General features: G+C 38.4%; 1 protein-coding gene across 2 annotated transcripts in view; it reads left to right on the forward strand.

The window, feature by feature from the left end:
* Positions 1–17,532, forward strand: part of LOC111146471 (serine/threonine kinase 3) — a 269,794-nt gene extending 252,262 nt beyond the window's left edge. For both annotated transcript variants that reach the window (XM_022502025.1, XM_022502026.1), the window contains exon 11: positions 16,155–17,532. In XM_022502025.1, the coding sequence (XP_022357733.1) occupies positions 16,155–16,313 (159 nt within the window). In that variant the 3' untranslated portion in view covers positions 16,314–17,532. The remainder of the gene's footprint in view (positions 1–16,154) is intronic.
* The last annotated feature ends 4,907 nt before the right edge of the window (positions 17,533–22,439 follow it).

Consider the following 22,439-nt stretch of genomic DNA (forward strand, 5'->3'; position numbering starts at 1 on the left):
TGTGAAACCAAATCTGGCGTAAGTAAACTATCTTTTGGTGTATCATGAAAATTTTCATTTTTTGTTTTGCAGTGTAATAAAGGATAAAGATTATAGACTTAGCCTAATTCCTTGTACATTCCATCATTTGAGACATCTGAGATTTTGAGGAAATTGTGTTACTTAAGGAAGTCACTTAGTCATTCTAAACCTCATTAATCTTATCTATAAAGTAAGAATAATGCCTGTTTCCAGACTGTCTATCCCATTTTGCAGAATTATTATGAGGTCCATCCGATATAACGTCTGTAAACATGTGTTGTAAGCTGTAAAATAATTTAAAATATATTATGATCTGAAAAATATTAGATCTCAGGGTCTCCTGCTCAGTTAGAAGCTCCCCTTTGACCTGAAGCGCACGGGAAGAAATGTTCTAGGAAATGAACACAGCCATCATGGGGCTTTCACTTACCATTTAAGCATCATTGACTGGCGTGTCTCTGTGCTGCTCTAGAGCTAACTTAAAAATCTCTAAGAAACTGTCTTGGGGGGAAAATTACTGCGGCTGGTAAACTACGTATCGTCTGTCCATAGTGTAATGTTTAAAAGTGCCAGCTCAGAAATTAGGCTGTCTTGACTTTAAATCCCAGCCACACCTCTTAGTAGTTAAATGTCTTTGGTAAGTTTAAACTCCCAGTGCCTCTGAACATTTTAACTCAGGAAAACGGTGTTACTAATAGTACTATTTTGGAGAGCAGTTATCTATTAAATGAGATAGCAACATAGTGTCTGCCAGTTCTAAGGACTCCACTGATTAGCCTTGATGAGTTAGCTATTATGTGGATGGAATTTACAGTAATTTAAATCCATATAGAAAATAATATTTCTTTTAAAAAATAATATTTCTTGTAAAATAGTACCTTCAGGGAATTAAATGTTAAATAACTAAGGACTAATCAGATCTTTTCATTTGAGTAGCTTCACCCATGAAATTTTAAACACCTTGGGAGGAACCCTGAATCTCTTTGAATCATTATAATAGCTTACTTGGGGGGGGGGTACCAAATTTATACCTAATAAGTAATTTCCCACCTGTCTGTAGCCCAGCAGTGATATTAGTGATTCTTTCTTTAACCAAAAAAGATTTCAAAATACTGTATACTGTGCTAAATAAATAAATAAATAAATGCAAGCATAGCTCTGCTCTAAAAAGGCTGAAAGCCTGTGGTGCCAAATGGCCACTAGAGGGTGCCGGATAGCCAGCGACCTAGCCCTTCCTTAAAGGCTGAGCCCTTGCCCCTGTGAGAGGGGTTCAGGAGCTGCCACTAATTTTATCTATGGAGCTCAGTGATGTCATATTTTCTTGGTTCCAGTCACCACTGATCTGAGAGTGGCCCGTCTTCCTTCACAGGAACCAGGGATTGAGCTGGAAGCCTATTCCCCTCCTTTGTAAAACTGTTCACACTTTGAGCTGATCAAGTTTTCACATCCCCCCTGCCTCTTTCAGGAGAGGTTCGCCCATTGGTTACAATTCAGTGGATTTAGGAGGATTTAATTTTATTCCATCCTACTGCTTACGCTTTTACTGCTAGAAGTTAATTTCTTAGTGGGATGTAAGAGATTTTTACAAAATAGTTACCAATTATTCAATACTTGGTCACTCTGCATAGTTAAAAACCCACTGCCTAAAAATCAGTAAGCACTACCTTCTTTTTTACACTCAGAGCAGAGGTTCGGCAGGGGCTGGGGAAACTTCCACTGCTGCTGACCCAGCAAAACTTACCTAATAGGCGATCTGCCTTCTTTATTAGTAGTTGGTATAATTCAGGATGACACTCATTAAAGGCCAATAAAAAGCAAAATTTCTGATGATCGAAAAACCATAGAAAACTAGGAGCTAGCTAACAAAATCTGCAAGTGCCTTGGGATTTTAGCGAGAGTGTCCTCTCCCCTTTCCTTGGACAGCTTGGTCCAGCACATTTGGCTGTTGTGACTGTCAGGTGGGCTGAGCGAATGAGGGCAGTCTACTTAGAAAGTTGTGGAGTGAGTAAGGGTGAGAGGAGGCTTTGCATACACCTCTGAGGAGGGGCCAGTACCTGTTTCATCCCACTGGGTGAGTGGGAGAGATGTGCAGGGCGGTCACCTCAGGACTGGGGTGAGCCTGCTTGAGACTCACAAGATCATACACTTTGGTTAAAAGAACTATAGCAGGAACAGGTTCATTCATGTGGCTGTTCCCATCTAAAAGTGGCTGGATGTCATGGGAACCCGGAAACGGACAGTATTGTATGGACCAGACTGCAGTACCTACAATAGTTAAGTCAGTGGGAAGGTAATTCCTTTGTGTACAGTATTTTTCAAAATGACTTCATCCTTTCTGGTATCGTGCCTCTACTCTGAATCTAATAAGGCAAGGAAATTTCACTCACAATATTGTATAAAAATGCTTGGCGGGGGGGAGAGGGGGAGAAGGCTTTGGAGAATTCTGGCATCTCTTGGTACCAGGTACTCATCTTTAGGTCTGTTAGGTCATTTATTAAGGATTGGAAGTCACATGATATTGTATGTTAACACAAAATAATGGCAGGGACGCCTGGGTGGCTCAGTCAGTTACGCATCTGACTTCTGGCTCAGGTCACAATCTCAGGGTTCTGGGATCGAGCCCCATATCGGGTTTCCTGCTCAGCCAGGGAGTCTGTTTCTCCCACTGCTCATTCTCTTTTCTCTTTCTCGTAAATAAACAAAATCTTCAAAAAAAAAAAAAACAATTTCAGAATAATTATCCAGTGGATTAGCTACTCTTTGAATAACAGCATATGCCAGTCACTTGTTAAAAACATCTTATGGAAAGTTCCTCAAAAGCACATTGAATTTAACAGCCATATACTTTTTTGTTACTTTTCCATAGGAGGTAAACCAACAGTATGTCTTTCATTTGATCCGTAATTAAAGATGCATTTTTCCTTTTATCCTTATTAAAATTGGACTTTTTAAGGCTGAGCTAAAATTTCATCCTGAAGAAGAAAATGTTAAGACTTACTAGCAAAACTACCTCATATAAAATGTATATTATTCAAGCCAGAGCTCACATTCTGATCCCCAAGTTTCCACTAGTAACCACAATCTCCTGGCTTTCCCAGGAGATGCAGAGTGAGATCAGCCAGCCTTTGTGAAGTCCCTCAATCTCGGTTCTCTGCCTCTGCTTTCATGTCCGCATTAGTGGTGAGTGCAGTCAGAAAGCAGGTGTTTGGCTCAAGGAAAGATCTTGCCAAAACACTTGTGCCTCTGAAAGAGGTGCTAGCTTGTTCCAACTCAGTGCTGGAAAGTTCTGGGAACATTTGGGAATGCACTCATTTTACAAGGTGGTATTACAAATACAAGTTTGATGCCATGTTCTCTATTAAATTAGTTGATACCAAAAACAATTTTTAAAAATCTAATTTGGTGCCTTTCTCAGACAAAAAAAAAGAATAAAAAGCTTTCATGGAAAATTCATTTTACTGTAGTCTCTAAGTGTAAAAAAATTAGTTTGCAATAAATTTTTACTCTTAAGTTATTTTGTTTGCAAATGACACTGGCATATTACTTTGTCATCTTACTTTTCAGTTATGCGTATTAGGTGTCTATCTAAGATGATGACATACCCCATAAACACTTGTCCTCTCCCTAAACCATAAGGTTGAAAGTTTGAAACATTTACATTTGTAAGTTGATGCCTCCCCATAAGACATATTTAAGTTAAATTTCCCAGTTCTATGTATACTTCGTCTCATTTTTTATTTTCTTTTAGATTAATAACATTTATGAACGTATTTTAAAACAATTTTTTGTGAAAGGACAAGGGCAGAAGCTGTCAGCTTCAGTTTTGTTCAGTTAGTGGTTTTGCTTTTAAGTTTGCATAAGACTGATTATTATTAAAATAGGCAGGAATTTTTAAAAATATTTCATAGGAGCCCTTCTATGCTTTTTCTTTTCCTTTTTTTTTTAAGAGAAGAAGGAAGTGGGGGAGGGGCAGAAAGAGAGAGAATCTTAAGCAGGTTCCACACTCAACACAGAGCCCCAAGCGGGGCTCGATCTCATGACCCTGAGCCGAAATCAAGATCAGATGCTTAACTGATTGAGCCACTCAGGTGCTAACCCTTTATTCTTTTAAATCCCTGAGTATCTTCATGGGGTTTTAATTGAATTTGTAGATTTGTCCGTTAATGTCTGGGAAATTTAAAATACTGTTTCAGCCACAAATCATGCCTATCTAAGAATAATTATGATAAAATGTCACTTGTTTGGTGAGCTTTTGTTTTCTCAGGCTCATGTGGCAAGTAAGGATGAAGAGCTTTGATCAAATTTATTTTTCCTGGGCGCCTGGGTGGCTCAGTTGGTTAAGCATCTGCCTTTGGCTCAGGTCATGACTTCTGGGGACCCGAGACTTCGGAGTCTGCTTCTCCTTCTGCTCCTCATCCCCACTCTTGGATTCTCTCTCTCTCAAATAAATAAATAAAATATTTTTTAAAAAATTTTTATTTTTGTTCTCTTTTTGAAAACATTTTGCTGTAGTTTGAGTTCATACTGTTTTATAAATAGCTATCAGACCGTGATTGCTAGTCTGTGGTATTTTAAAAGAACTACAGATACAGATGCCTCAAAACAAAAGTATTAGGAATCCTGCTCATTGTAGGTGTTGCTTCACTATTTAAAAAGTTACTGCAATCTGAGTTTCATGATTTCTGGTTTTCAGCTGACCTCTCTTTCATTTTAAAACTTTTTATAGATTTGGCAAAGCAAATGTAGCATTTTATGATTCAAAGATGGTCATAATTTGAATCATCAGAATAAGTGTTATGATATTCCCACAGTAGAAAATTGTATAAATGTTTATACTTGGTGGTATTAGTAAGAAATCTGTCCTCCCAGAGCACTTCGTTCAATGCACGTTTGCCAAAAGAGTAAACTATGGTATTTATTATCATTTTTAAGAACTTTTTCTTGACAGAAGCCATTTTTCTAGAACAAGATTAGTCAAAATCAAAATCTGCAATTTGGAGCATGAGACTGTCTGGTAGTGGAATGAATGAAATATGCCGGAAAATAGCCTGATTTTCCCTGATACTCTTTATTCTTTACTTAAGTTGTAAGTGCTCCCACTTGATAACACACGCACATTTCACACTTTTTTTTTTAAGAGTTATCAGCTCTGTGCCACAATGTTGAAAGGGACTTTTCCTGTTGCCACACATTAACCCTGGAGGCCCTAGCAGGAGACTGCAGTATCCCATATTCTGAGGAGAGCCACCAACAACTGAAACCAGACACCTTTCTCCAGAGTTTACTAAGAATGCCACCATCTTTCTTTCAGTTAGTAAATATTTATTAGGTACCTGTTGCAGGGAATATTCTAGGCACTGGGGATGTAGCTCTTGGCAGAAGTTCCTGTCCTTATGGAATTCATAATCTGGTGGTCTAGTGGAAGAAGAAGGTAGCTCTCTTGTTGCTTAGAGTAAAGTTGGGTGTGGCGAGATGTCTTCCAGAAAGCCTGTCACGGAAATGTAGGCAAGGGAGGCTGGCATCTACTCTCCCAGCCAGCAGCTTGCCAGGCTGGTTGAACCTGCAAACCCAGCACTATGCCACTAGAGCCAAGCTCGTGAGCAAGTGGCTGGGAGTCTGGGGGTAGACAGAAAGAAAAGGTGTCTGAAAAAAAAGAAAAAGAGATGATGTCTGTTTTTCTCCCAAAGAGTTGTGTAGGTAGGAGACTTTAGCAGGTAGAGCCAAGGCCTACGGGCTAACCGAGGGCTACGGTGGAGTGTGCTAGGAGGGAAGAGACTAGGGAACCTCTCCCCTTGGGTCCCAGGGTCTAGAGAACAGACGTCATAATACTGTCAAGGGGTCATAATACTGTCAAGGGGACTTCCAGGCCAGAGGAGACAATACCCCATCCAGAGAGCTGCCCCCGCTCCAAGAGGTATGAGCACCAGAGTAACACCAGCCACCACATCAGGCAGTCCACACACACACCCCTTCTGCACAGACCACCAGTAATCCAGCAAACCAGAGCAGGACCGAAACCTCCTGCCTCTGACAAGTAACCATGTCCATCACAGGATCCTGGTTTCCTTCCCAGCTCCCAGCACCAGAGGAGCTGGACCTTAAAAAGAGATGGGGAGAGGGTTCTAGATGCAAACAGCATCTCTTCCCACTGAAGCCCTCTTGGTTTCTCTGTGCAAGATCATACCGAGGGAAGGGACAAAGTTTATAATTCGTCTGGACTTTTAACTAAAAGTGACCAGAAATCAGTGAGATCCGCCCAAGATTCCTTAAGGGATGTGTCAGGGAAATTTGGCATAGCACAGCTGAAAGAGTATGACTGGAGAAAAATGAAACTCTTTTAAGTTTATATAATAGTTACACAAAGACGTGACTGCCCAATAAGCTAGTTACAGATATATTTTAGGAACTGTCTTTCAAATGTTTATTATGTTCCATAACTAGTCATATAGTTCATTTTTAAAGAAACAGAGTATATAAACAAAGTTAATCACTTAACTTGTTCATCTCATTTATAGCTTTATCAATGTCTTAAAATATTCCAAGTATTTATCAGAATCACTGAGAGAAGACTCATCTTCCCCTAATAGATCTAGAAAGATTTAATTAGTAGTTTGGTTTTTGAGTTACTCAGATCTTGTTGTGTTGGGCCTAGAATTTTAGAGCTGCTTACAATGTAGCAGAGCTATGCATGAATTAACTTTTTCCTGGTATTTTTAGCAGGCAGAACTACTACTAGAAACTGAAAAGCATAAAGGGAATGGGTGTTTGACTGCTATTGAGGAATGCAACTAAAATTTCATCATTCCTTTTCCCATATAGATGGCTCAGATTTCTCCAGGTCAGGGTCATGGTAGAAATGCTCCTCAGCTCATAGCTCATCGCTAGATCCAAGCTGAACACGACACCAAAACAACTATGGGACAGTCTGAATGGGCACAAGCCAAGTCTTGCCTTTGAGGCAACAGGGCTGGGGGGGGGGGGGGGTGAGGGGACATGTCTTGTTGGTTTTGTCACAGCTTATCTCTTATTGATTAAATTATAGCACCTGTCCCAAATTGCTATATAGAAATGTGTTTATTTTGCTAGAAAGCTGATTAAATTAAATGCTTAAACATATATGTGCTTGTTTTGTAAGACCAATTGTAGCTAAAATACATTAATAACATATAAATACTCCACTGGGAGGAAAGATAGTGTTTTTAAAAGCAGTGTGTCCCTATTTTTAATCTATAAACAATCTGTTAGGAACTGTTTTATGTGCTATCTGGATGTTGAAGTGCTTTTAGTTCTTGGAAGACCTAAGAAACAGCTCTTGGTAGGCTTCAGTCCCAATTTATATCAGTGGGTTTGATGTGTTCTGTGAGGACCTGCATCAACACCTCTAGCTGTGTGACCTCGCGTGGATCACTTGGTCTCTCTGGGCGTCTTGACCTATAAAATAGCGTTGGTAATATCTACCCCATAAGGTAATTGCTAGGATTAAATGACTTAATGCCCAGGACCTAGGACGCTGTCTAACACATTGTACGTGATTAGTAGTTGGCATTTTTCCCTTCTCCTCCACTGATACCACAAGAAATGGTTTTCTCCCTTTTCTTTGGGAATGCAAAGAAAATCGAAATGTCTTAAAGTTACTCTAGATGCTCCGAGGTTAAACAGATGCTTCATGGCAGTTTCTAGTTAGAGTCCCAGGATATTTACGGTCATTTAGTCAATCAGCAGAAGACAGGGACTGCTCAGCTCAAATAACCTTGCGTGTAATCCACCATCCAGGTAGGTAAATAGTGTCTATTTTGGGAAGAAGGCCCTGCCAGTAGATTAGTGTTAATACAGCTTTTAAGGGCATGTTTTACAAGGGATTTACAGTGAAGAATTCCATTTTTAGTCCATAGTGTGTCAAGTATCTGAAATTACCACCATCTTCATTGTTTCTGTAAATGTGTATTTTAAATCTTTATGTATGGTTTTCTTTAACAGACTTCATACTAGTTTGGATTGACTTGAGAGTTCTTTTATTGTCTTCTTCTCAGCCCAGAAACTAAATCAGGAGATGGCTTAATATATTGATATTTTAACTGTTTTTAACTTTTAAGTGTCCTACCTGTTATCCTTGTTGTTCAGTCTTATGGAAGAAGGCCCCCTACCTGTTTATATATATATCCAAACTAATCAGTGAACTTGACTGGATTTTTTGCTAGTACTAACCTTGGTGCATTTCCCACTCCCATTGTTAGCAAAAGGAGTGTGGCAGCCTCCATGAACAGTGTTTTGTAAAACCAAACCAGATTTTGTTCAACACAGTAAAAATGTGAGCTCAAATGAAATATTAGTGGGGAAAGGAGTATGTTGCTCCAGGCCACAAACAACTCAAAACAGTCTGAGGCACGCACTGGTAAATCTTACAAAATGCTATAGGCAATTCAGCATCAAAATTGCCATAGAAAATTATTGTTGTTAGCCATTCTGTTGATAGTTCATATTGTTAGAATTGCTAGCAGATGGGAAAATAGATGAGTCAGGATACAGTATTAACAATCCATATTTTTTTAATCACAAGCCACTAATAAGGTCTGCAGCATCTGTGAGATTTATTTAAACAGTTGCTAGGAAGAGTTTGTTTTCCCAGTAAACACAGCAAACCTTGTACAGGATTTTCTTGATTGACTCTTTGACTAAATGTGTTAACTTTAACATATCAGACCACTTGCTTCATTGTGATGGTGTCTGGTTTATTTTGACAGACTGATTATACCAGCCGCTCGTGGACCCATTCAGTCTTAAATGTTATCACATTTATGCATTTAAAAACTTCATAATCTTGTTTCTGCTACTTTTTGAGAGTAAGACTTTTTAAAAAGTCTCGTGTAGTTAGGACTACTTTTGACAAAACAAAATAATGTGAAAATCTAAGTATTTTCCTCCAAGAGCTTTTAAGACAATGTTATTTTAGAAAGTAATTTGCTTTTATCGCTTGAATGTGATATTTTAGGTTTTTATAGTAGATTGGATATATAAGCTTTCAGAAAGTTCTAATGTTAGCGGCAACTCTTCCTGATCAGTAATTAGCAGCTTTTCAATACTTGTCACAGGGTTCGGAAATAATTCTAATGGCTAAAAGTATGATCTGTCAGAATTCTCAGTTTATAACAGTCTTATTTTCCATCTTCTCATGTCACTGAGCTGTTTATGCTGCTATTTTGTCCAAGAGCTAGTAAGTGAGTTATTAATTTGCATCTCTTTTATTTGGGTTTTCTTTTTTCTTTTTAAGGAATACTGAGAAATATAATTTTTTTTGGATATTGACCTATAATCTTCTTACTCCTGGATGAAATGTGATAATCCAGGACAATTATTAACAAAATGGGCTGCACAAACTGTTGCTTATGTACCAAACTATACCAAGTTTCAAACAAATGTTGACTTCTACTGAAAAGTAGTTTTGACTTTTTCATTTAACTTACAAACAATTCATCCATCTACTCATCTATCTAATTATTTTTGTTTAAAACTCGAGGTTTTTATTTAAAGGCTTTCACTGTTTTAAACAAACTTTTTATAAGAGCGAGGAAATCCTAGTCTACCAACTGTCCTGAAACGTAAAGAGGATGGTAATTCTACCTCTGGCTAAATTTCTGCAGTTTATTTCATTCTAAAAAAATGCTCTGTAAAAATTTCATCTGTAGGATTTTTTTCTTCACTGTGGCCTTCATAGCTGAATACTTAAAAACCATTTTTCCTTACAGCTCAGGTTGAAGACCCTAGAAATTCCTTAGCAGCACACCCTCACTATTCATGATGACTCAACATTTAGAACACTCTGGCAGTGCTAGATTAAAAATATTAAGCTTGGTATAATGAAAAAAAATGCATTGATCTCAGTCGAGGTCAGGTTATATCGTATCTCTGCCATCATCCAAGAGTGTAATTTTGAGCAACCTGGCTCCCATTTTCTCAGCCAAAACAAGGGAGCCGGAGTAGATCATCTCTGAGGTTTGCTTTTGCAGTAAGATTCAGTGAGGTCTACCTCATAACCCAGCCTTGTAGTTTCTGCTCCTGTTAAACAACACTTTGCTCGTATGTGGTGATGTTTAATAATCCCAGATACCAGTGTGTTTCTCTGAGGCTCATGTGATTCAGTTTACCTGACCTCAGTTTAAACTCTTTTTATGGAAATTGATTTTATTCTGTGCCCTTAGGATGCCTTGCCCCCTGGTATTTGTCATTTCAAATGTCCAAGAAAAGCAAAACTTCTTGTTAATAGAAAAACACTGCCTCAGGTTGTAAAACCATATTGTTCGGATGCTCATCTCCATTTCTGTGACTGTGTATTTGAAGAAGTTCTGTCTTTGCTTTCAAACCCTTCCTCTTCCTGCGCCTCGGCTCATTGAGTCACTTAATCAGGTCCCACATCCTTGACGTCTCAAACGATTGTCAGACTCTACAGTATTCTTTCAGAATGTTAAGACCTGAAAATTTAAGAATGATTGTTAGTTGTACGAGTTCTGTGTTATCATTAAATTCAAAACCAAATTTCATTAAATAGAATTAGCCTAGAGCATCTTAAAAGCCATTTCTGGATGGATTATTCATTTTTGCACATTTGTTCACATACAGTAAAAACCACAAAGTATGCATATCCTAAAATTCTCTTTACTGACTTCACTTCTGGAACTCTAAACTGACAAATGTAGACCCAGACTTGATATTCCAACTCTGGTTTACTCTGCATTTATTTTGGACTTAGTCATCTGGCAGATGGCTTTGGTAATGTAGCTACTTCGTGTTCCTTGTATTGTAGAAAGATGGTTAATAAGTAACATTTCTTCCCTATATTTAAAAATATATAAATTCAAGTTAATTTACCACAAGCTCTGCTGATCCATACATGTAAAAATTCTGAAGTGATTTCCCTTTCTTTTTATGAAGATTTTCAAGAAACCTAATTTTAGTGAATGAAACTTTTGTCACGATGATATTGGTAATAATTCAGGAAGCTTAACTTTCCCTTCTAATATTATCCTCATTAGCCCCCTAAATTGTTTTAATTTGGATTAGTATTTTATAAGGGTGATAGTGGCATTGTTTAATATTATAGGGCCATTTTTATCATTGTGCGTGTCCATAAAATGTTACCTGGTTTGCGACCCTATCTACTACTAAGCCATTGAGCAGTTCTGCTCTCCCAAGAGATTGGAAAAGCTGCTTCTGCCCACATTTTCCTCCCCAAATCATTTTCGTATCTGTGGGAGGCTTGATAGCTACAGAAATACAGAGTGCTAAATATATGTTATTAGGGCTTAATCATGAGTCAAAAGCCAGCCAGAAAATCATGTCTATAAATCATAACCACTGTATAAAAAGTGGAAAGTTCTACCAATTAACCTCACTTTTTTTTTTTTTTTTTTTTGGTCTAGGTGATACCATAATCTAGTTATTTAGAAATCCGCTGGCATTCCTCTTCTGTTAACAAAAAGAAAAGAACCTCTGGTCACAAAAGCTAACATTTGGGGATGATTTTCTGTTGGATACCATAGTTAGATCATAAGATCAAGGAGAAAACCTTCATAATCTTACCCTCATCAGGGGCTTCAGTTACAGCCTAAATGCTGATGATTCCCCAAATCTGTAGCTTTATTCTCGTTCCTGAGCTTCAAAACTCCAAATTATAATCCATATCTGATGTCCCCACCTTGACGCTTTATCTCTCAAACTCAACAAGACTAAAACTCAATTTGATTTACTCCCCTACCTTATTAATGATAACAATCTCTACCTCATCACCATAGCTTGAAGCCAGAATCACCCTAGCCCTTCCTTCTTCCTGATTTTTCTTATCAGTCAGTCAACAAAGCCCTATCAGTTCTACTTCCAGGTCTCTCAGATCCCTCCCTTCTTCTCAGTCTCCACTTCCTTTTTCCTGGTCCAGTCCTCGCCCTCTCTCTAGACAGTTGCAGTGACCTGCTCACAGGCCTTCCTGCCTCCATTTCCCCCCATGCTAATCCATTTTCTATACCTGCTGTTGGATATATTTTTCTATCTCACTTATGGTCATGCCACCAGTTCAAAACTATCTAGCATTTCTTTCTTAGCTACAGAAAGTCTGTAGCAACATGCTTAAGGCCCTTAGCAGTCTGATCTCTGCTCTCCTTCCTGTCTCTTTTCCTGGTCCACCCCAATCCCAGTGGCCACCTGCGGTCTCCGAGGATGCCAGACATTTGTGCACCTTACACATTTCTACTCATGCTGCTTCCACGGTCCCCTGTCCTATTGCCCATCTTCTCAGCGTCCCCATCCTACGGTGCATTAGCTGTGCATGGACCTCTTGCCAGCTAGATTGCGAAGTCCTTGTGGGCGGTAGAGTGTTTATTTATTTCTGAATCTGCACTGCTTGGTCCAGAAAAAAGAACAAATATTTTAATAAGTGAATGTTCTGGAGTTCTCAGACAGCCCACCTGAAAACATAGCTATATATGTTTGTTATATAGGTGTCCAATTTCCTGTAACCTTGATCTTATAGAGCCACAAATCTGAAATCATATTAAAAACAAAAAACAAGTGTTACAAGCTTTAGCACTAAAACCATGTTCTGTCTTTTCCGAAACAGTCTGAAGCTTTCATTAATGTATTTATTCTTATTTAGTTTAATGCCTTATAAGATTAATTGCTTTTCTAGTTCCCAACAGGCAAACAAGTTTGCAGTAAAGGGAGAACGACATATGTCTAATGAGGGCCATGAAAAGGAGCTGACAGCTTTCTCTCAAATGAAGATAAAAAGCCAAAAAGGAGAGAGAAAATTAGCACACAGCTCAGATTGTGATAGAAACTAATAATGGTGATTTATCATCAAAGGAAGGTTGCTTTAGGTCCTGGGTCCTCTGCTTTAGAAGGCAACATATTTGTAAAGTACTTTATAAGGATTTTCTTTTCAAAATGGGTGAAACAAAGTTTTTAATCACTTAAAAAACGAAGATTTAGATACTTCACAAATTTACTTATGTGAAACGCCTAATTCCCTAACAATGCGAGGTAACAGTTCTCCAACATCACAGACCTATTTGTCACAAATTTTACATATTGAAAATATAAAAGTCTATTAGAAGAGGGAAACTTGTCTTCTGAGTAGCTTCTTTCTCTGAATTCAGCCCACTATTGTAATATAATATTTATAAACTGTTGGTAATTTGCCCCAGTAAAGTAGCATACGATATTTACAGGAATATCTTAATGCAAAAATTGTTGGCTTTGTTATGTTATTTCTCCTAATCTTAGAGTAACCCATTCCTTTGAGTCATTTTTTTCTGTATTTCTGTTTACCCCTGCTCAGGCCATGATATTTAGAGCTACAATACTGTATCATAGTTCCTTTTTTTTTTTAAGATTTTATTTATTTATTTGACAGACAGAGATCACAAGTAGGCAGAGAAGCAGGCAGAGAGAGAGGGAGGAAGCAGGCTCCCTGCTGAGCAGAGAGCCCGATGATGCGATGCGGGGCTCAATCCCAGGACCCTGAGATCATGACCTGAGCCGAAGGCAGAGGCTTAACCCACTTAGCCACCCAGGCGCCCCACTGTTTCATAGTTTCTAAGTGTGTGTACAGTCTCTAAAGTTTAAATAATTTTTGGACTGTCTGGCATGGAGACATGAAACTTTTGCATAAAAATCAATTATGAAATAATAAATGGCTCTAGAATCAATCAAATACTAAATTGTGTTGTTTAAATTATAAATGCCATATAGAAGTTCAGAGATGGGAAGATTAGCGGGGGCTAAAAAAAAGACAAAGTGAAACTGGAACTTATGCAGACAGCACCCAGGCGTGTCTTTCTTGGGGAAACATAGCCATGTGTTTTCTGTATTGGCCCTTCATCTCACTGTCACCTGTTCATACAGTTCAGAAAGTTCCAAGGCCCCCTGTTGGCTTATTCTTTATCCCCCAGTGATTTGAACAAATTTGACCACATTATAGATATATGATTAATACTTGGTTTAAAATTAATGAAGAAAGAATAGAATAGAACACAGTGCACTGTGTATATATATGTAACGCGTATAGTGGGTACGCTATCCTAAGCTAGCTCCTGTCCATGATAGGGCATAGTTTACATATATACACACCAGAACTTCTCGTCCACCAAAGCAAGTGGTGCTCACTTTCAGAGTCCCCATCCTGGGAGCCCACATACTCCTTCCCGTAACACTGTCCTGCCTGTATTTTTGGAAATCCTCTTTTGAATTTCCTTCAGAGTCTGGGACTCGTTCTTTTCAGTATCCTCAGTGGTGATAGATCTTTTGCAATTGAGAATGGATTTGATTTTTAGAGCCAAGAGTGACTGAAGGCCAGGTAAGTTGAGTAAAATGGAGAATCAACCCGAAAAGTACTATTTTGGATTAAAATCGACACGTTGACTCTAAAATAATGAGAGCATTTTCTGATTTGGCTCATAAAATAACCAAAGTTCCCTTATTAAAACAAAAAAGAAGCTGCAAGTTTTATCATATTAAAATCAAGCCTGAATTCTTCTCATAGAATTTTCCTGCTCTGGAGCAGATCGTGACTCCCTGCAGTCTAAACCCTGCTCTGCCCAGCTCGGAACCCCACCAGCCCCTGGTTCTGCAGTGACTTTAGTGCTTCCTCAGAATGGTGGTGCTTCCTCCCCAGGGCCTTGCTCATTGCTCTGAGATATCCCCCTTTGCACAGACCAAAACGGGGTCTGCTCCTTAAAGGAAATCTACTCTCCATTGAATTTATAGTGAGGCTTCTCTTTTTTTGGTTGGGAATCTGTTTTTTAAAAAACACCAAAAAATGGTGGCTGCTCTCCTCAGGAAAGTGTACCCATGAATGTGCCTGTGAGAAGCTTCTCGGTGGGCTTGAAAACCTCTCGCTGTAATCTGTAGTGCCTGTGGTAGGGGCTTGTGGCTGTCCCTCACTGTTTCTAGTTCCTGATCTTACCCTTCTGACATTTTGGGAGTTTCTTAGGGCACGGAGCTCAGTGGGCTTCTTTGCTCTTCTTACAGTACTTACCAAGATGCTGAGTCTGTAATAACATTCTGTAAATCACTGGTTTTACGTGTTTTTAAACAACCCACCTGCTGCCATTGATTTAATAGTATCTGAAGAAGACCGACTTTTAGATTTTTTTTTAATATTAATAGATAAAAGCCCAAGTATTAGCTTATATATTTCAGGGCATCCTAAAATATGTTTCTAGAGAGATAATCCATATCTTGCTATTGTGACGTATGAATAATTATGGTAAAGCTCAGGATGCCAGAGATCCCGTTAGGTGGAATGGCTCTCATCCCCCGTATCTGAGAGGCTTCTCTCACAGAAAACCGGTAAAGGACGTGCTAGTGTTGTCTCCAGAAGGCAGCAGAACTGAACTAAATCATTATGGTCAAACTATATATCATTTAGTCAGATCTTATCATTATTGTCAAACTATAATGTATATGGTGAAAATTTGATAGACAGTTTATCTTCCAATTGGCCAAGCCCATGTCAGAATTTATAGAGCACTGTTTACATCAGGCTTGGGATATTTTGAATCACAAGTTTAGAACCTTAAGGTATCAAAATGTTTGAGACAGAAATATTCTAGATCATTTAATTTTCTGATTAACCCAAGTACTTCAAATTTAAGCATTTGGCAAAATGCAGGATAGAATGGTTAATTTAACCTGATTCAATCTCATCGCATTCTTGGGTGACTCTGCAAGTGTTCACAATTATGGCAGTACCCCAGAGCTGGCAAGGATGTGAGAGATTAGAGTGAAATATATCTGGAACATATCCTGAACGTTTGTGTGTTGGCACTGGTGGATTGGTCTTTCTGTCTTTCTTTAAAAAAAAAAAAAAATTCATCAGCTTATTTTTTTCATTTGCTCTTTCCTAAAAGCAGAGTTGTTTGTTGTTTTTTTTTTAATTGCTTTTGTTGCAAGATGACTTAAGGTTCTTATAAGGTGTTGTGGCTTCTTGGTTCTTCAGGGAAGGAATTCCTGTTTTAATTGTTGAACTGCATTTCAGAGACGATGTAAAGAGTTTGCTGAAATATTCATACTAAAGCCTGTTAGATTTTAAGCTATTGTAGATCATTTTATTATGTTGATGTCTTCATTTTTTTTTCTGTTTCTAGTTAAAAAATCTAAGTTTAGAAGAACTACAGATGCGGTTAAAAGCACTAGACCCCATGATGGAACGAGAGATAGAAGAGCTTCGTCAAAGATACACTGCGAAGAGACAACCCATTCTGGATGCAATGGATGCGAAGAAAAGAAGGCAGCAAAACTTTTGAGTCTCACTTCTTCTCTGTTTCTTTAACTATTCTGGAGACCAAGAAACCACTAAGAATTGAAGGAATATTATTATTATTGTTTTTTTTTAATCCCTAAGATTTGTGCTCTACAGCTAGGCAGCAGTCCAGAACTGATGATGGTACTTACCTAGTCAATTCCCAAAAGGCAGAATTTACAGCTGTAGCCACTATGTTTTCATTTTTAAATAATGAAAACAACAGACAAATATTCCTCTTAGATCTGTCAGCTGCGTACCAGCGCTAACAGTGTGTCCTAGGACAAATGCTGTGTTTAGAGACCTTGGAAATCTGAAGCTATTGTTTAATTGTACAGCACTGAAGGGCTTTATGTTACAATATTCTTTATTCTTATTTCTAGTAGCTTATTTATTGTATCCCCAGGTAAGCTTATTTATTTATGCTGTTTCACTTTGTTTTGTTTTTAAGGACAAGATCAGGATAGCTTTGGTGAAGGGAGGGGCGTATTAATAGATGATAATGTACAGCCAAATTATACTTTCAGCAGGGAGCTATGGGGTACATTCCTTGATTTCCAGGATAGTTTTCCAGTAGAAACAAAACAATAATAGCAATAGCACCCAAATGGGCCAGATATATTTTTTTTATATTGAAGCAATAATTCCATTTTTACCTTTGGAAATTTTGTTTAATGTTTTTATTGATGTTTGGTACAAATAGAACTATATATATTTAGGTCACACAGAGCTATAATGTTTGAAACCAAAGAAATCAATGGAACCTTTGCACCAAAAATGTGCAGTAAATTATTTAAAAGAAATAAATCCTTAAGACAAATGTAATTTGTTAATATTGTTTCGTGTTGCATGGATAGGTCTGATAGCCGAGCTGTGTCAAACTGTAATAAGCTCATCAAATTTATTTCTGTGAGAATGTGCTCAATCGTCACAGGACTTTTGTGTTGATTTCATTGATTTCCTGGGAATGGGTAAACATCATGTGCCTGACGATAACAAAATAGCAAAAACATTTGTACTGAACTGTGTAAGCCTTGGGGACTGAAAAAAAAAAAGATTAAAACCATTAAAAAGAAGCTCATTTCTAAGCTGAATGAACGTTTGTGTGATTGAACTGGGACCAATCAGTTCCTAAGCCACACACATATGGCCATCTTGACAGTGTTTGTTCTTTTGTGTGTTTAATTACTATGTGTAAATCATAAAGACAAATAAATTTTATTGTGCCACCTAGCACATTTCATCTCTATGTCTTTTATTTTTTTTAAGATTTTATTTATTTATTTTGACAGACAGAGATCACAAGTAGGCAGAGAAGCAGAGAGAGAGAGAGAGAGAGAGAGAGAGAGAGAGAGGAGGAAGCAGGCTCCCCGCTGAGCAGAGAGCCCAATGCAGGATCCTGGAATCATGACCTGAGCCGAAGGCAGAGGCTTTAACCCACTGAGCCACCCAGGCGCCCCACAATGTCTTTTTTTTAAAAACTCACCGCCTGGATTCTTTTTCTGGCACAAAGGTATGTTAGGACAGGCTGGCCAGTGCAGGGATTACAAACGTGAACGTCAGTGGCTCAGAGTAACACAGGTGATAGGTGATTTCTCCCTGGGGCTCCGCCCATCCCACGACCGGGAGTCACCCTGCCCCCGCCATCCACTCGCAGGACCGTCGCCATGTGCAACACTGTGGTCACCACAGCGAGGGAAGGAGTGCTGATGAGTCTCACACGAGCTCCAGCCTACTGTGACACCTGTCGGGGCCACAGCCAGTAGTCACAGCTACTCACATGACCACTCCTAATTTCAAGGGAGCGATGAAATGCAACCTTACCACGCCCCCGGCGGGCAGCGAGAGAAGGGAGATGCCAGCAGGTTCACTGAGGACCGCCATGGAAGGTGGAGGTCTCTGGAAAGCTTCAGTTCCATTTTAAAAAATGACATTTGCACCCCAGGCCTGCTTTGGAGTAATACTTTCCTCTGCTCTGTTGAGTCCTTACAAATAGTAAATTGTGTAGTTAGATAGGAATTATAAGATTGTTAAAGCAGCGGTGAGTGTTGGAAAGTTTCTAAAGGTCGTTAACAAGAAAGACTGAACTTACAATATATGCTTCAGCTGCATCCTCACGTAGTCTACTTGGCACAGCAGACTGAGTCAGTCAACGCAATCACCTGACCCCTTTATCCCCTTTCTTAAGTGTTTTTCTTTTCGGTAACCTGTCTAACACCTTGCCGATTTGATGGAATCAAATGGCTGACTTGCTATCATCCAAGTAAAACCACCTACATGAAATGTCAAGAAACCTATGAAGATGATTTTTCTCCAGTTTGCTAAATTAGAAAATTTATGCAAATTAATTCAATGAGGCCTGTTAACCACTCTTACTAATTCAGTTTCAACAAGAATCCTCCTCTTAATAGTAAACACTGAATGTTCCAATCACATTGTAATTTGTATGTAAATAGATTTTATACCCTATTGTTATTTTTATTCTTTATACACACAGACACACACACACACACACACATATATTTAAGAGAATTAAGAACAGTGAGCATATTTTTATTTTAGAGCCTCAGGAAGCTCCAGAATATTTTAGGATGATCTGTTCCAAAATTCTTCCAGTCTTCTCAGTCCCTTCCCCCCACCAACCAAATAAAAAGGAACTTATGGTGAGTTCTGAAAAACCAAAAGCCATGAAAGAATGCTTCGAGTCTAGGTAAGCCTTGATTAGTCATGATGCCGAGGAAAAGAGTTTTCTAGTTATTTTAATGAGTTTAAGAAGAAGCCTCTTATTATCTTAACCTTGGCTTCTGAGAACATTCCAAAAATAGGTAAGTGTACTTTCTGCACACCCCCGTCCTTTCATAAATGCAGAATTGTAAATGTAATTGTAGCTAATGAGTGAGGATTCTTGTCTTGCTGAAAAGCCAGCATCATTGTATATGTTGTCCTGTAGAGAGAAAGTTTTTTTCTTTGATTTAGATGACTCATTTCTACAGACTTAGAATACAGCTTAGCTTATTTTAGCAATAATATTTTTATGTTCAGAATATGAGCTCATTTGGCCAATATACATTGGAGAAGGAAATGTTTTTATCTAAATGGATTTCAAAATAATAACATCTATTATTTGGGACACTTCCTATTTGTCGGACACTATGCTAAACAACCTAATATGTATCACTTACATGCTTTTGCATTTTTTTTCTTTCCTTATTTACTGAATCACATCCCCAAGGTTTAAAATCACTCTCTACTCACTGAAGGATATATGTAGCTTCTTTAGTGGAAATTATATAATACATTAATAAGATGTTTTTAACTTAGTTGCAGGAAATCTTTTCAAATTACTGACACATTAGCTTTCAATGGGAATGCTATTTTGGTTTCCTATCCTGTATGTTAAAGATTAATGATTAAATCCTGAAAATAGTAATGATACAACACTCTAAATAGAGCATCCTTTAAAAAAATAATTGGAGTTACATTGCATTACTAAATCATTATCAGGCATAGGCATTTAATTAGGTATTTCATCAAAATGCTATTTTGGAGTACAAGCTACGTTTTTGGTCCCAAAGCCCAAGAATCAGGGGTCTAAAGAGAGAACCACTCTTCTTTGCTTTTTGAGCAATCTGATAAGATGTGGACTCCAGTTGTATACCTTAGTTGGCTAGTCTGGGGATTGGTAGCTTGTCCTTCAGGGAGTCAGCCAACTTCTCCCTGTTCCATGTCCACAAAGAATACTCAAACCTTAACCAGCCACTTCCTGAGTCATGAAAAGACCCCAAGAGAGAAAGCAAATGACCAGCTCAATTCTTCTACCAATCTTGGAAAAACAACTTCAAGGCCATGCTCTTCTCGTACCGGATCTAATCAGTAGCCAGACTTCCTGCCACCTTTTTTTCCCCCACTTTATTTAGCTCTTTAAATTAAGATTCTGAATTTTGGGGTCGCTCGTCTACCTGCAGAACTTTGCCTACCCAGTTAGGAATGAACTCCGCCTCTTGGCATTCAGGACCTGCATTGTGCCCCAGCTGACATGACCTCATCTTGTGTTATTGCCTTATTTGAGCCCTTTCTTTCACCAAACCAAACCGCTTTCAAACTCTATTATAGTTATGTGACTTATTATTGGATTTTAAGTTTCCCTGGGAGCAGAAACTTGGAGTTTATCCATCTTGTTTCCCCACAGTGTTTTCCGGGATGTTAGATAAAATTGGTAGTAAATAAAGGTTCATTGAATACTATTAGCTCAAACAAAAAATTGTCATCATTAACCATAAAGGCTAATCTCTCTCCTTACATCCAGGTAATCATGGTTAACAGCAGTAAAACTAGTATCAACCAGTTTTTGAGCATCTACTAAGCATGCACTTTTGATAACATTATCTCAAACCTTCATAACAAGATGTAGTCTTTTTCTCAGAAAGGAAAGGACAGGAGAGATTAAATGAGGTCAAAAAGCTAGTCAATGCCAGCATCTGTCTCCAAAATCTTTGCTTTTTTCCAGTAGACCACGTTGCCTAATAAACAGGAGGTCTGGCTTTAGAATGTTGGACGGAGTTGTTAAGACTGCTTGCTGATCTTAGAAAGAGAAGCTTTTCAATTAAAACTTAGAAAAGGACCTTTGTTAGCTAATGTGGTCCTTTTCTCCATTTCATGGGACCTACATTTTCTGAAATGTCATCCTTCTTACCTGTAGAGGGGAAAAAAAAGCAGAATGCATTAGGTTTCCAAGATGAGTCGTACAAAGATTTATTTCTCCTTTGTTATTAGGGTGTATTTGGAGTTCTTGTGCCTTGAAATCTATGTTTTTTGGTAAATGGAAATGTGTTCTAGTCTTTCCCTTATAAAAGTCTGTCCTGGATAATAAGTACTTTGGAGAAACACTAATCATTATAGTAAAAGGTACATGGCCTCAGAAACTAACTTATCTGGGTTCAAACCCCAGCTCTTCCTTTATACTTCTGTTGCCCTGGGCAAGAATAACCATGCAGCTGATCTGTGTTTCAATGTCTTCATCTGTAACAATGCAGCAGTTATGAAGATCAAATGTTCTAGTACATGTAAAATAATAACAAAGTTCTTGGCTTGTGGCACATAGACAAGAGCTTAAAAAATAAACTTAATCCTTCCTAGTTTAGTGCATTCTTTTTACAAGAGTGAAGAAAAAGGCTCTCTTCTTCATTGATGAGCAAATTTATGGTAATTTCTAAAGTGCATTAGAGTCTCCTAGAACCCAGATATGTGTTCCTTTAAGGGCCTGGCCTGCTCTCAGGTAGTGATTTGCACTGAGGAAAATCATATTCATTTTTTAAAAGTATTTCCTTGCTACATAAAACAAGTCATAAACTAAACATTTCCCCCTTGGCCCCCACACACTCTCTTTAAGACTTTCCCTTCTATTTTAGGGATATTGTTAAGGCCAACACCTATGGCCACATTTATGAAGACCCATCTGGAAATGTCAAATTTATGCCCTTAAAGTTTTGTTTCACTAAAGTTCTAGCATTCTTGGTCCTTAAAATATGAGTCATGCCACTGATGATTTCCCAACACTCTTTGGTCCCAGGAAGCTCAAAATCAAATTGACAGTTCATAGCCTTATGGGATTCTGTGATCTGCATACTTCCATTTCCATGATCCTATATTTATAAAAACCAAAAAGATACTTAAGAAGAAAAAGAAAGAAAATATCTGGGGAGGTTTGGGTCCTTCCACCATACTTAGAAGGATCTGGTTCCCTATTATGTGCAATTTTTCTATCTTCTCATAGTGTTCTTATGGGTGTCAGATATGGTACCGGCTGTCAAGGGGGTTTGTTGTTGAGGTCCTGCACTTAGAACTCTGCTGGAATCTTCTACATGTGAGTATTACCACATGTATAAGGGAGAGAGGGATCTCTAAGGGATGAGATTCCTGGAGACTGGGATAACCCCTGTCCTTCCTCTTTGGGAAGGAGACAAGCTAGAGAACACCCTAATGCCCTTGGCCCCTGCACTTTTTGCCCCCAGTAACCTGTTCAAGTCACATTTACACAAAAACTGATTCAGGATGACCACACAAGCACCATACCTTCCAGCCCCGTGTCTGCCAACAGATCAGCTTTGCTCAAGAAGCTTATCTACCTCTC

This window comes from Enhydra lutris, unplaced genomic scaffold, assembly GCF_002288905.1.
Source record: "Enhydra lutris kenyoni isolate GAN:26980312 unplaced genomic scaffold, ASM228890v2 scaffoldscaffold14, whole genome shotgun sequence".
NCBI lineage: Eukaryota > Metazoa > Chordata > Mammalia > Carnivora > Mustelidae > Enhydra > Enhydra lutris.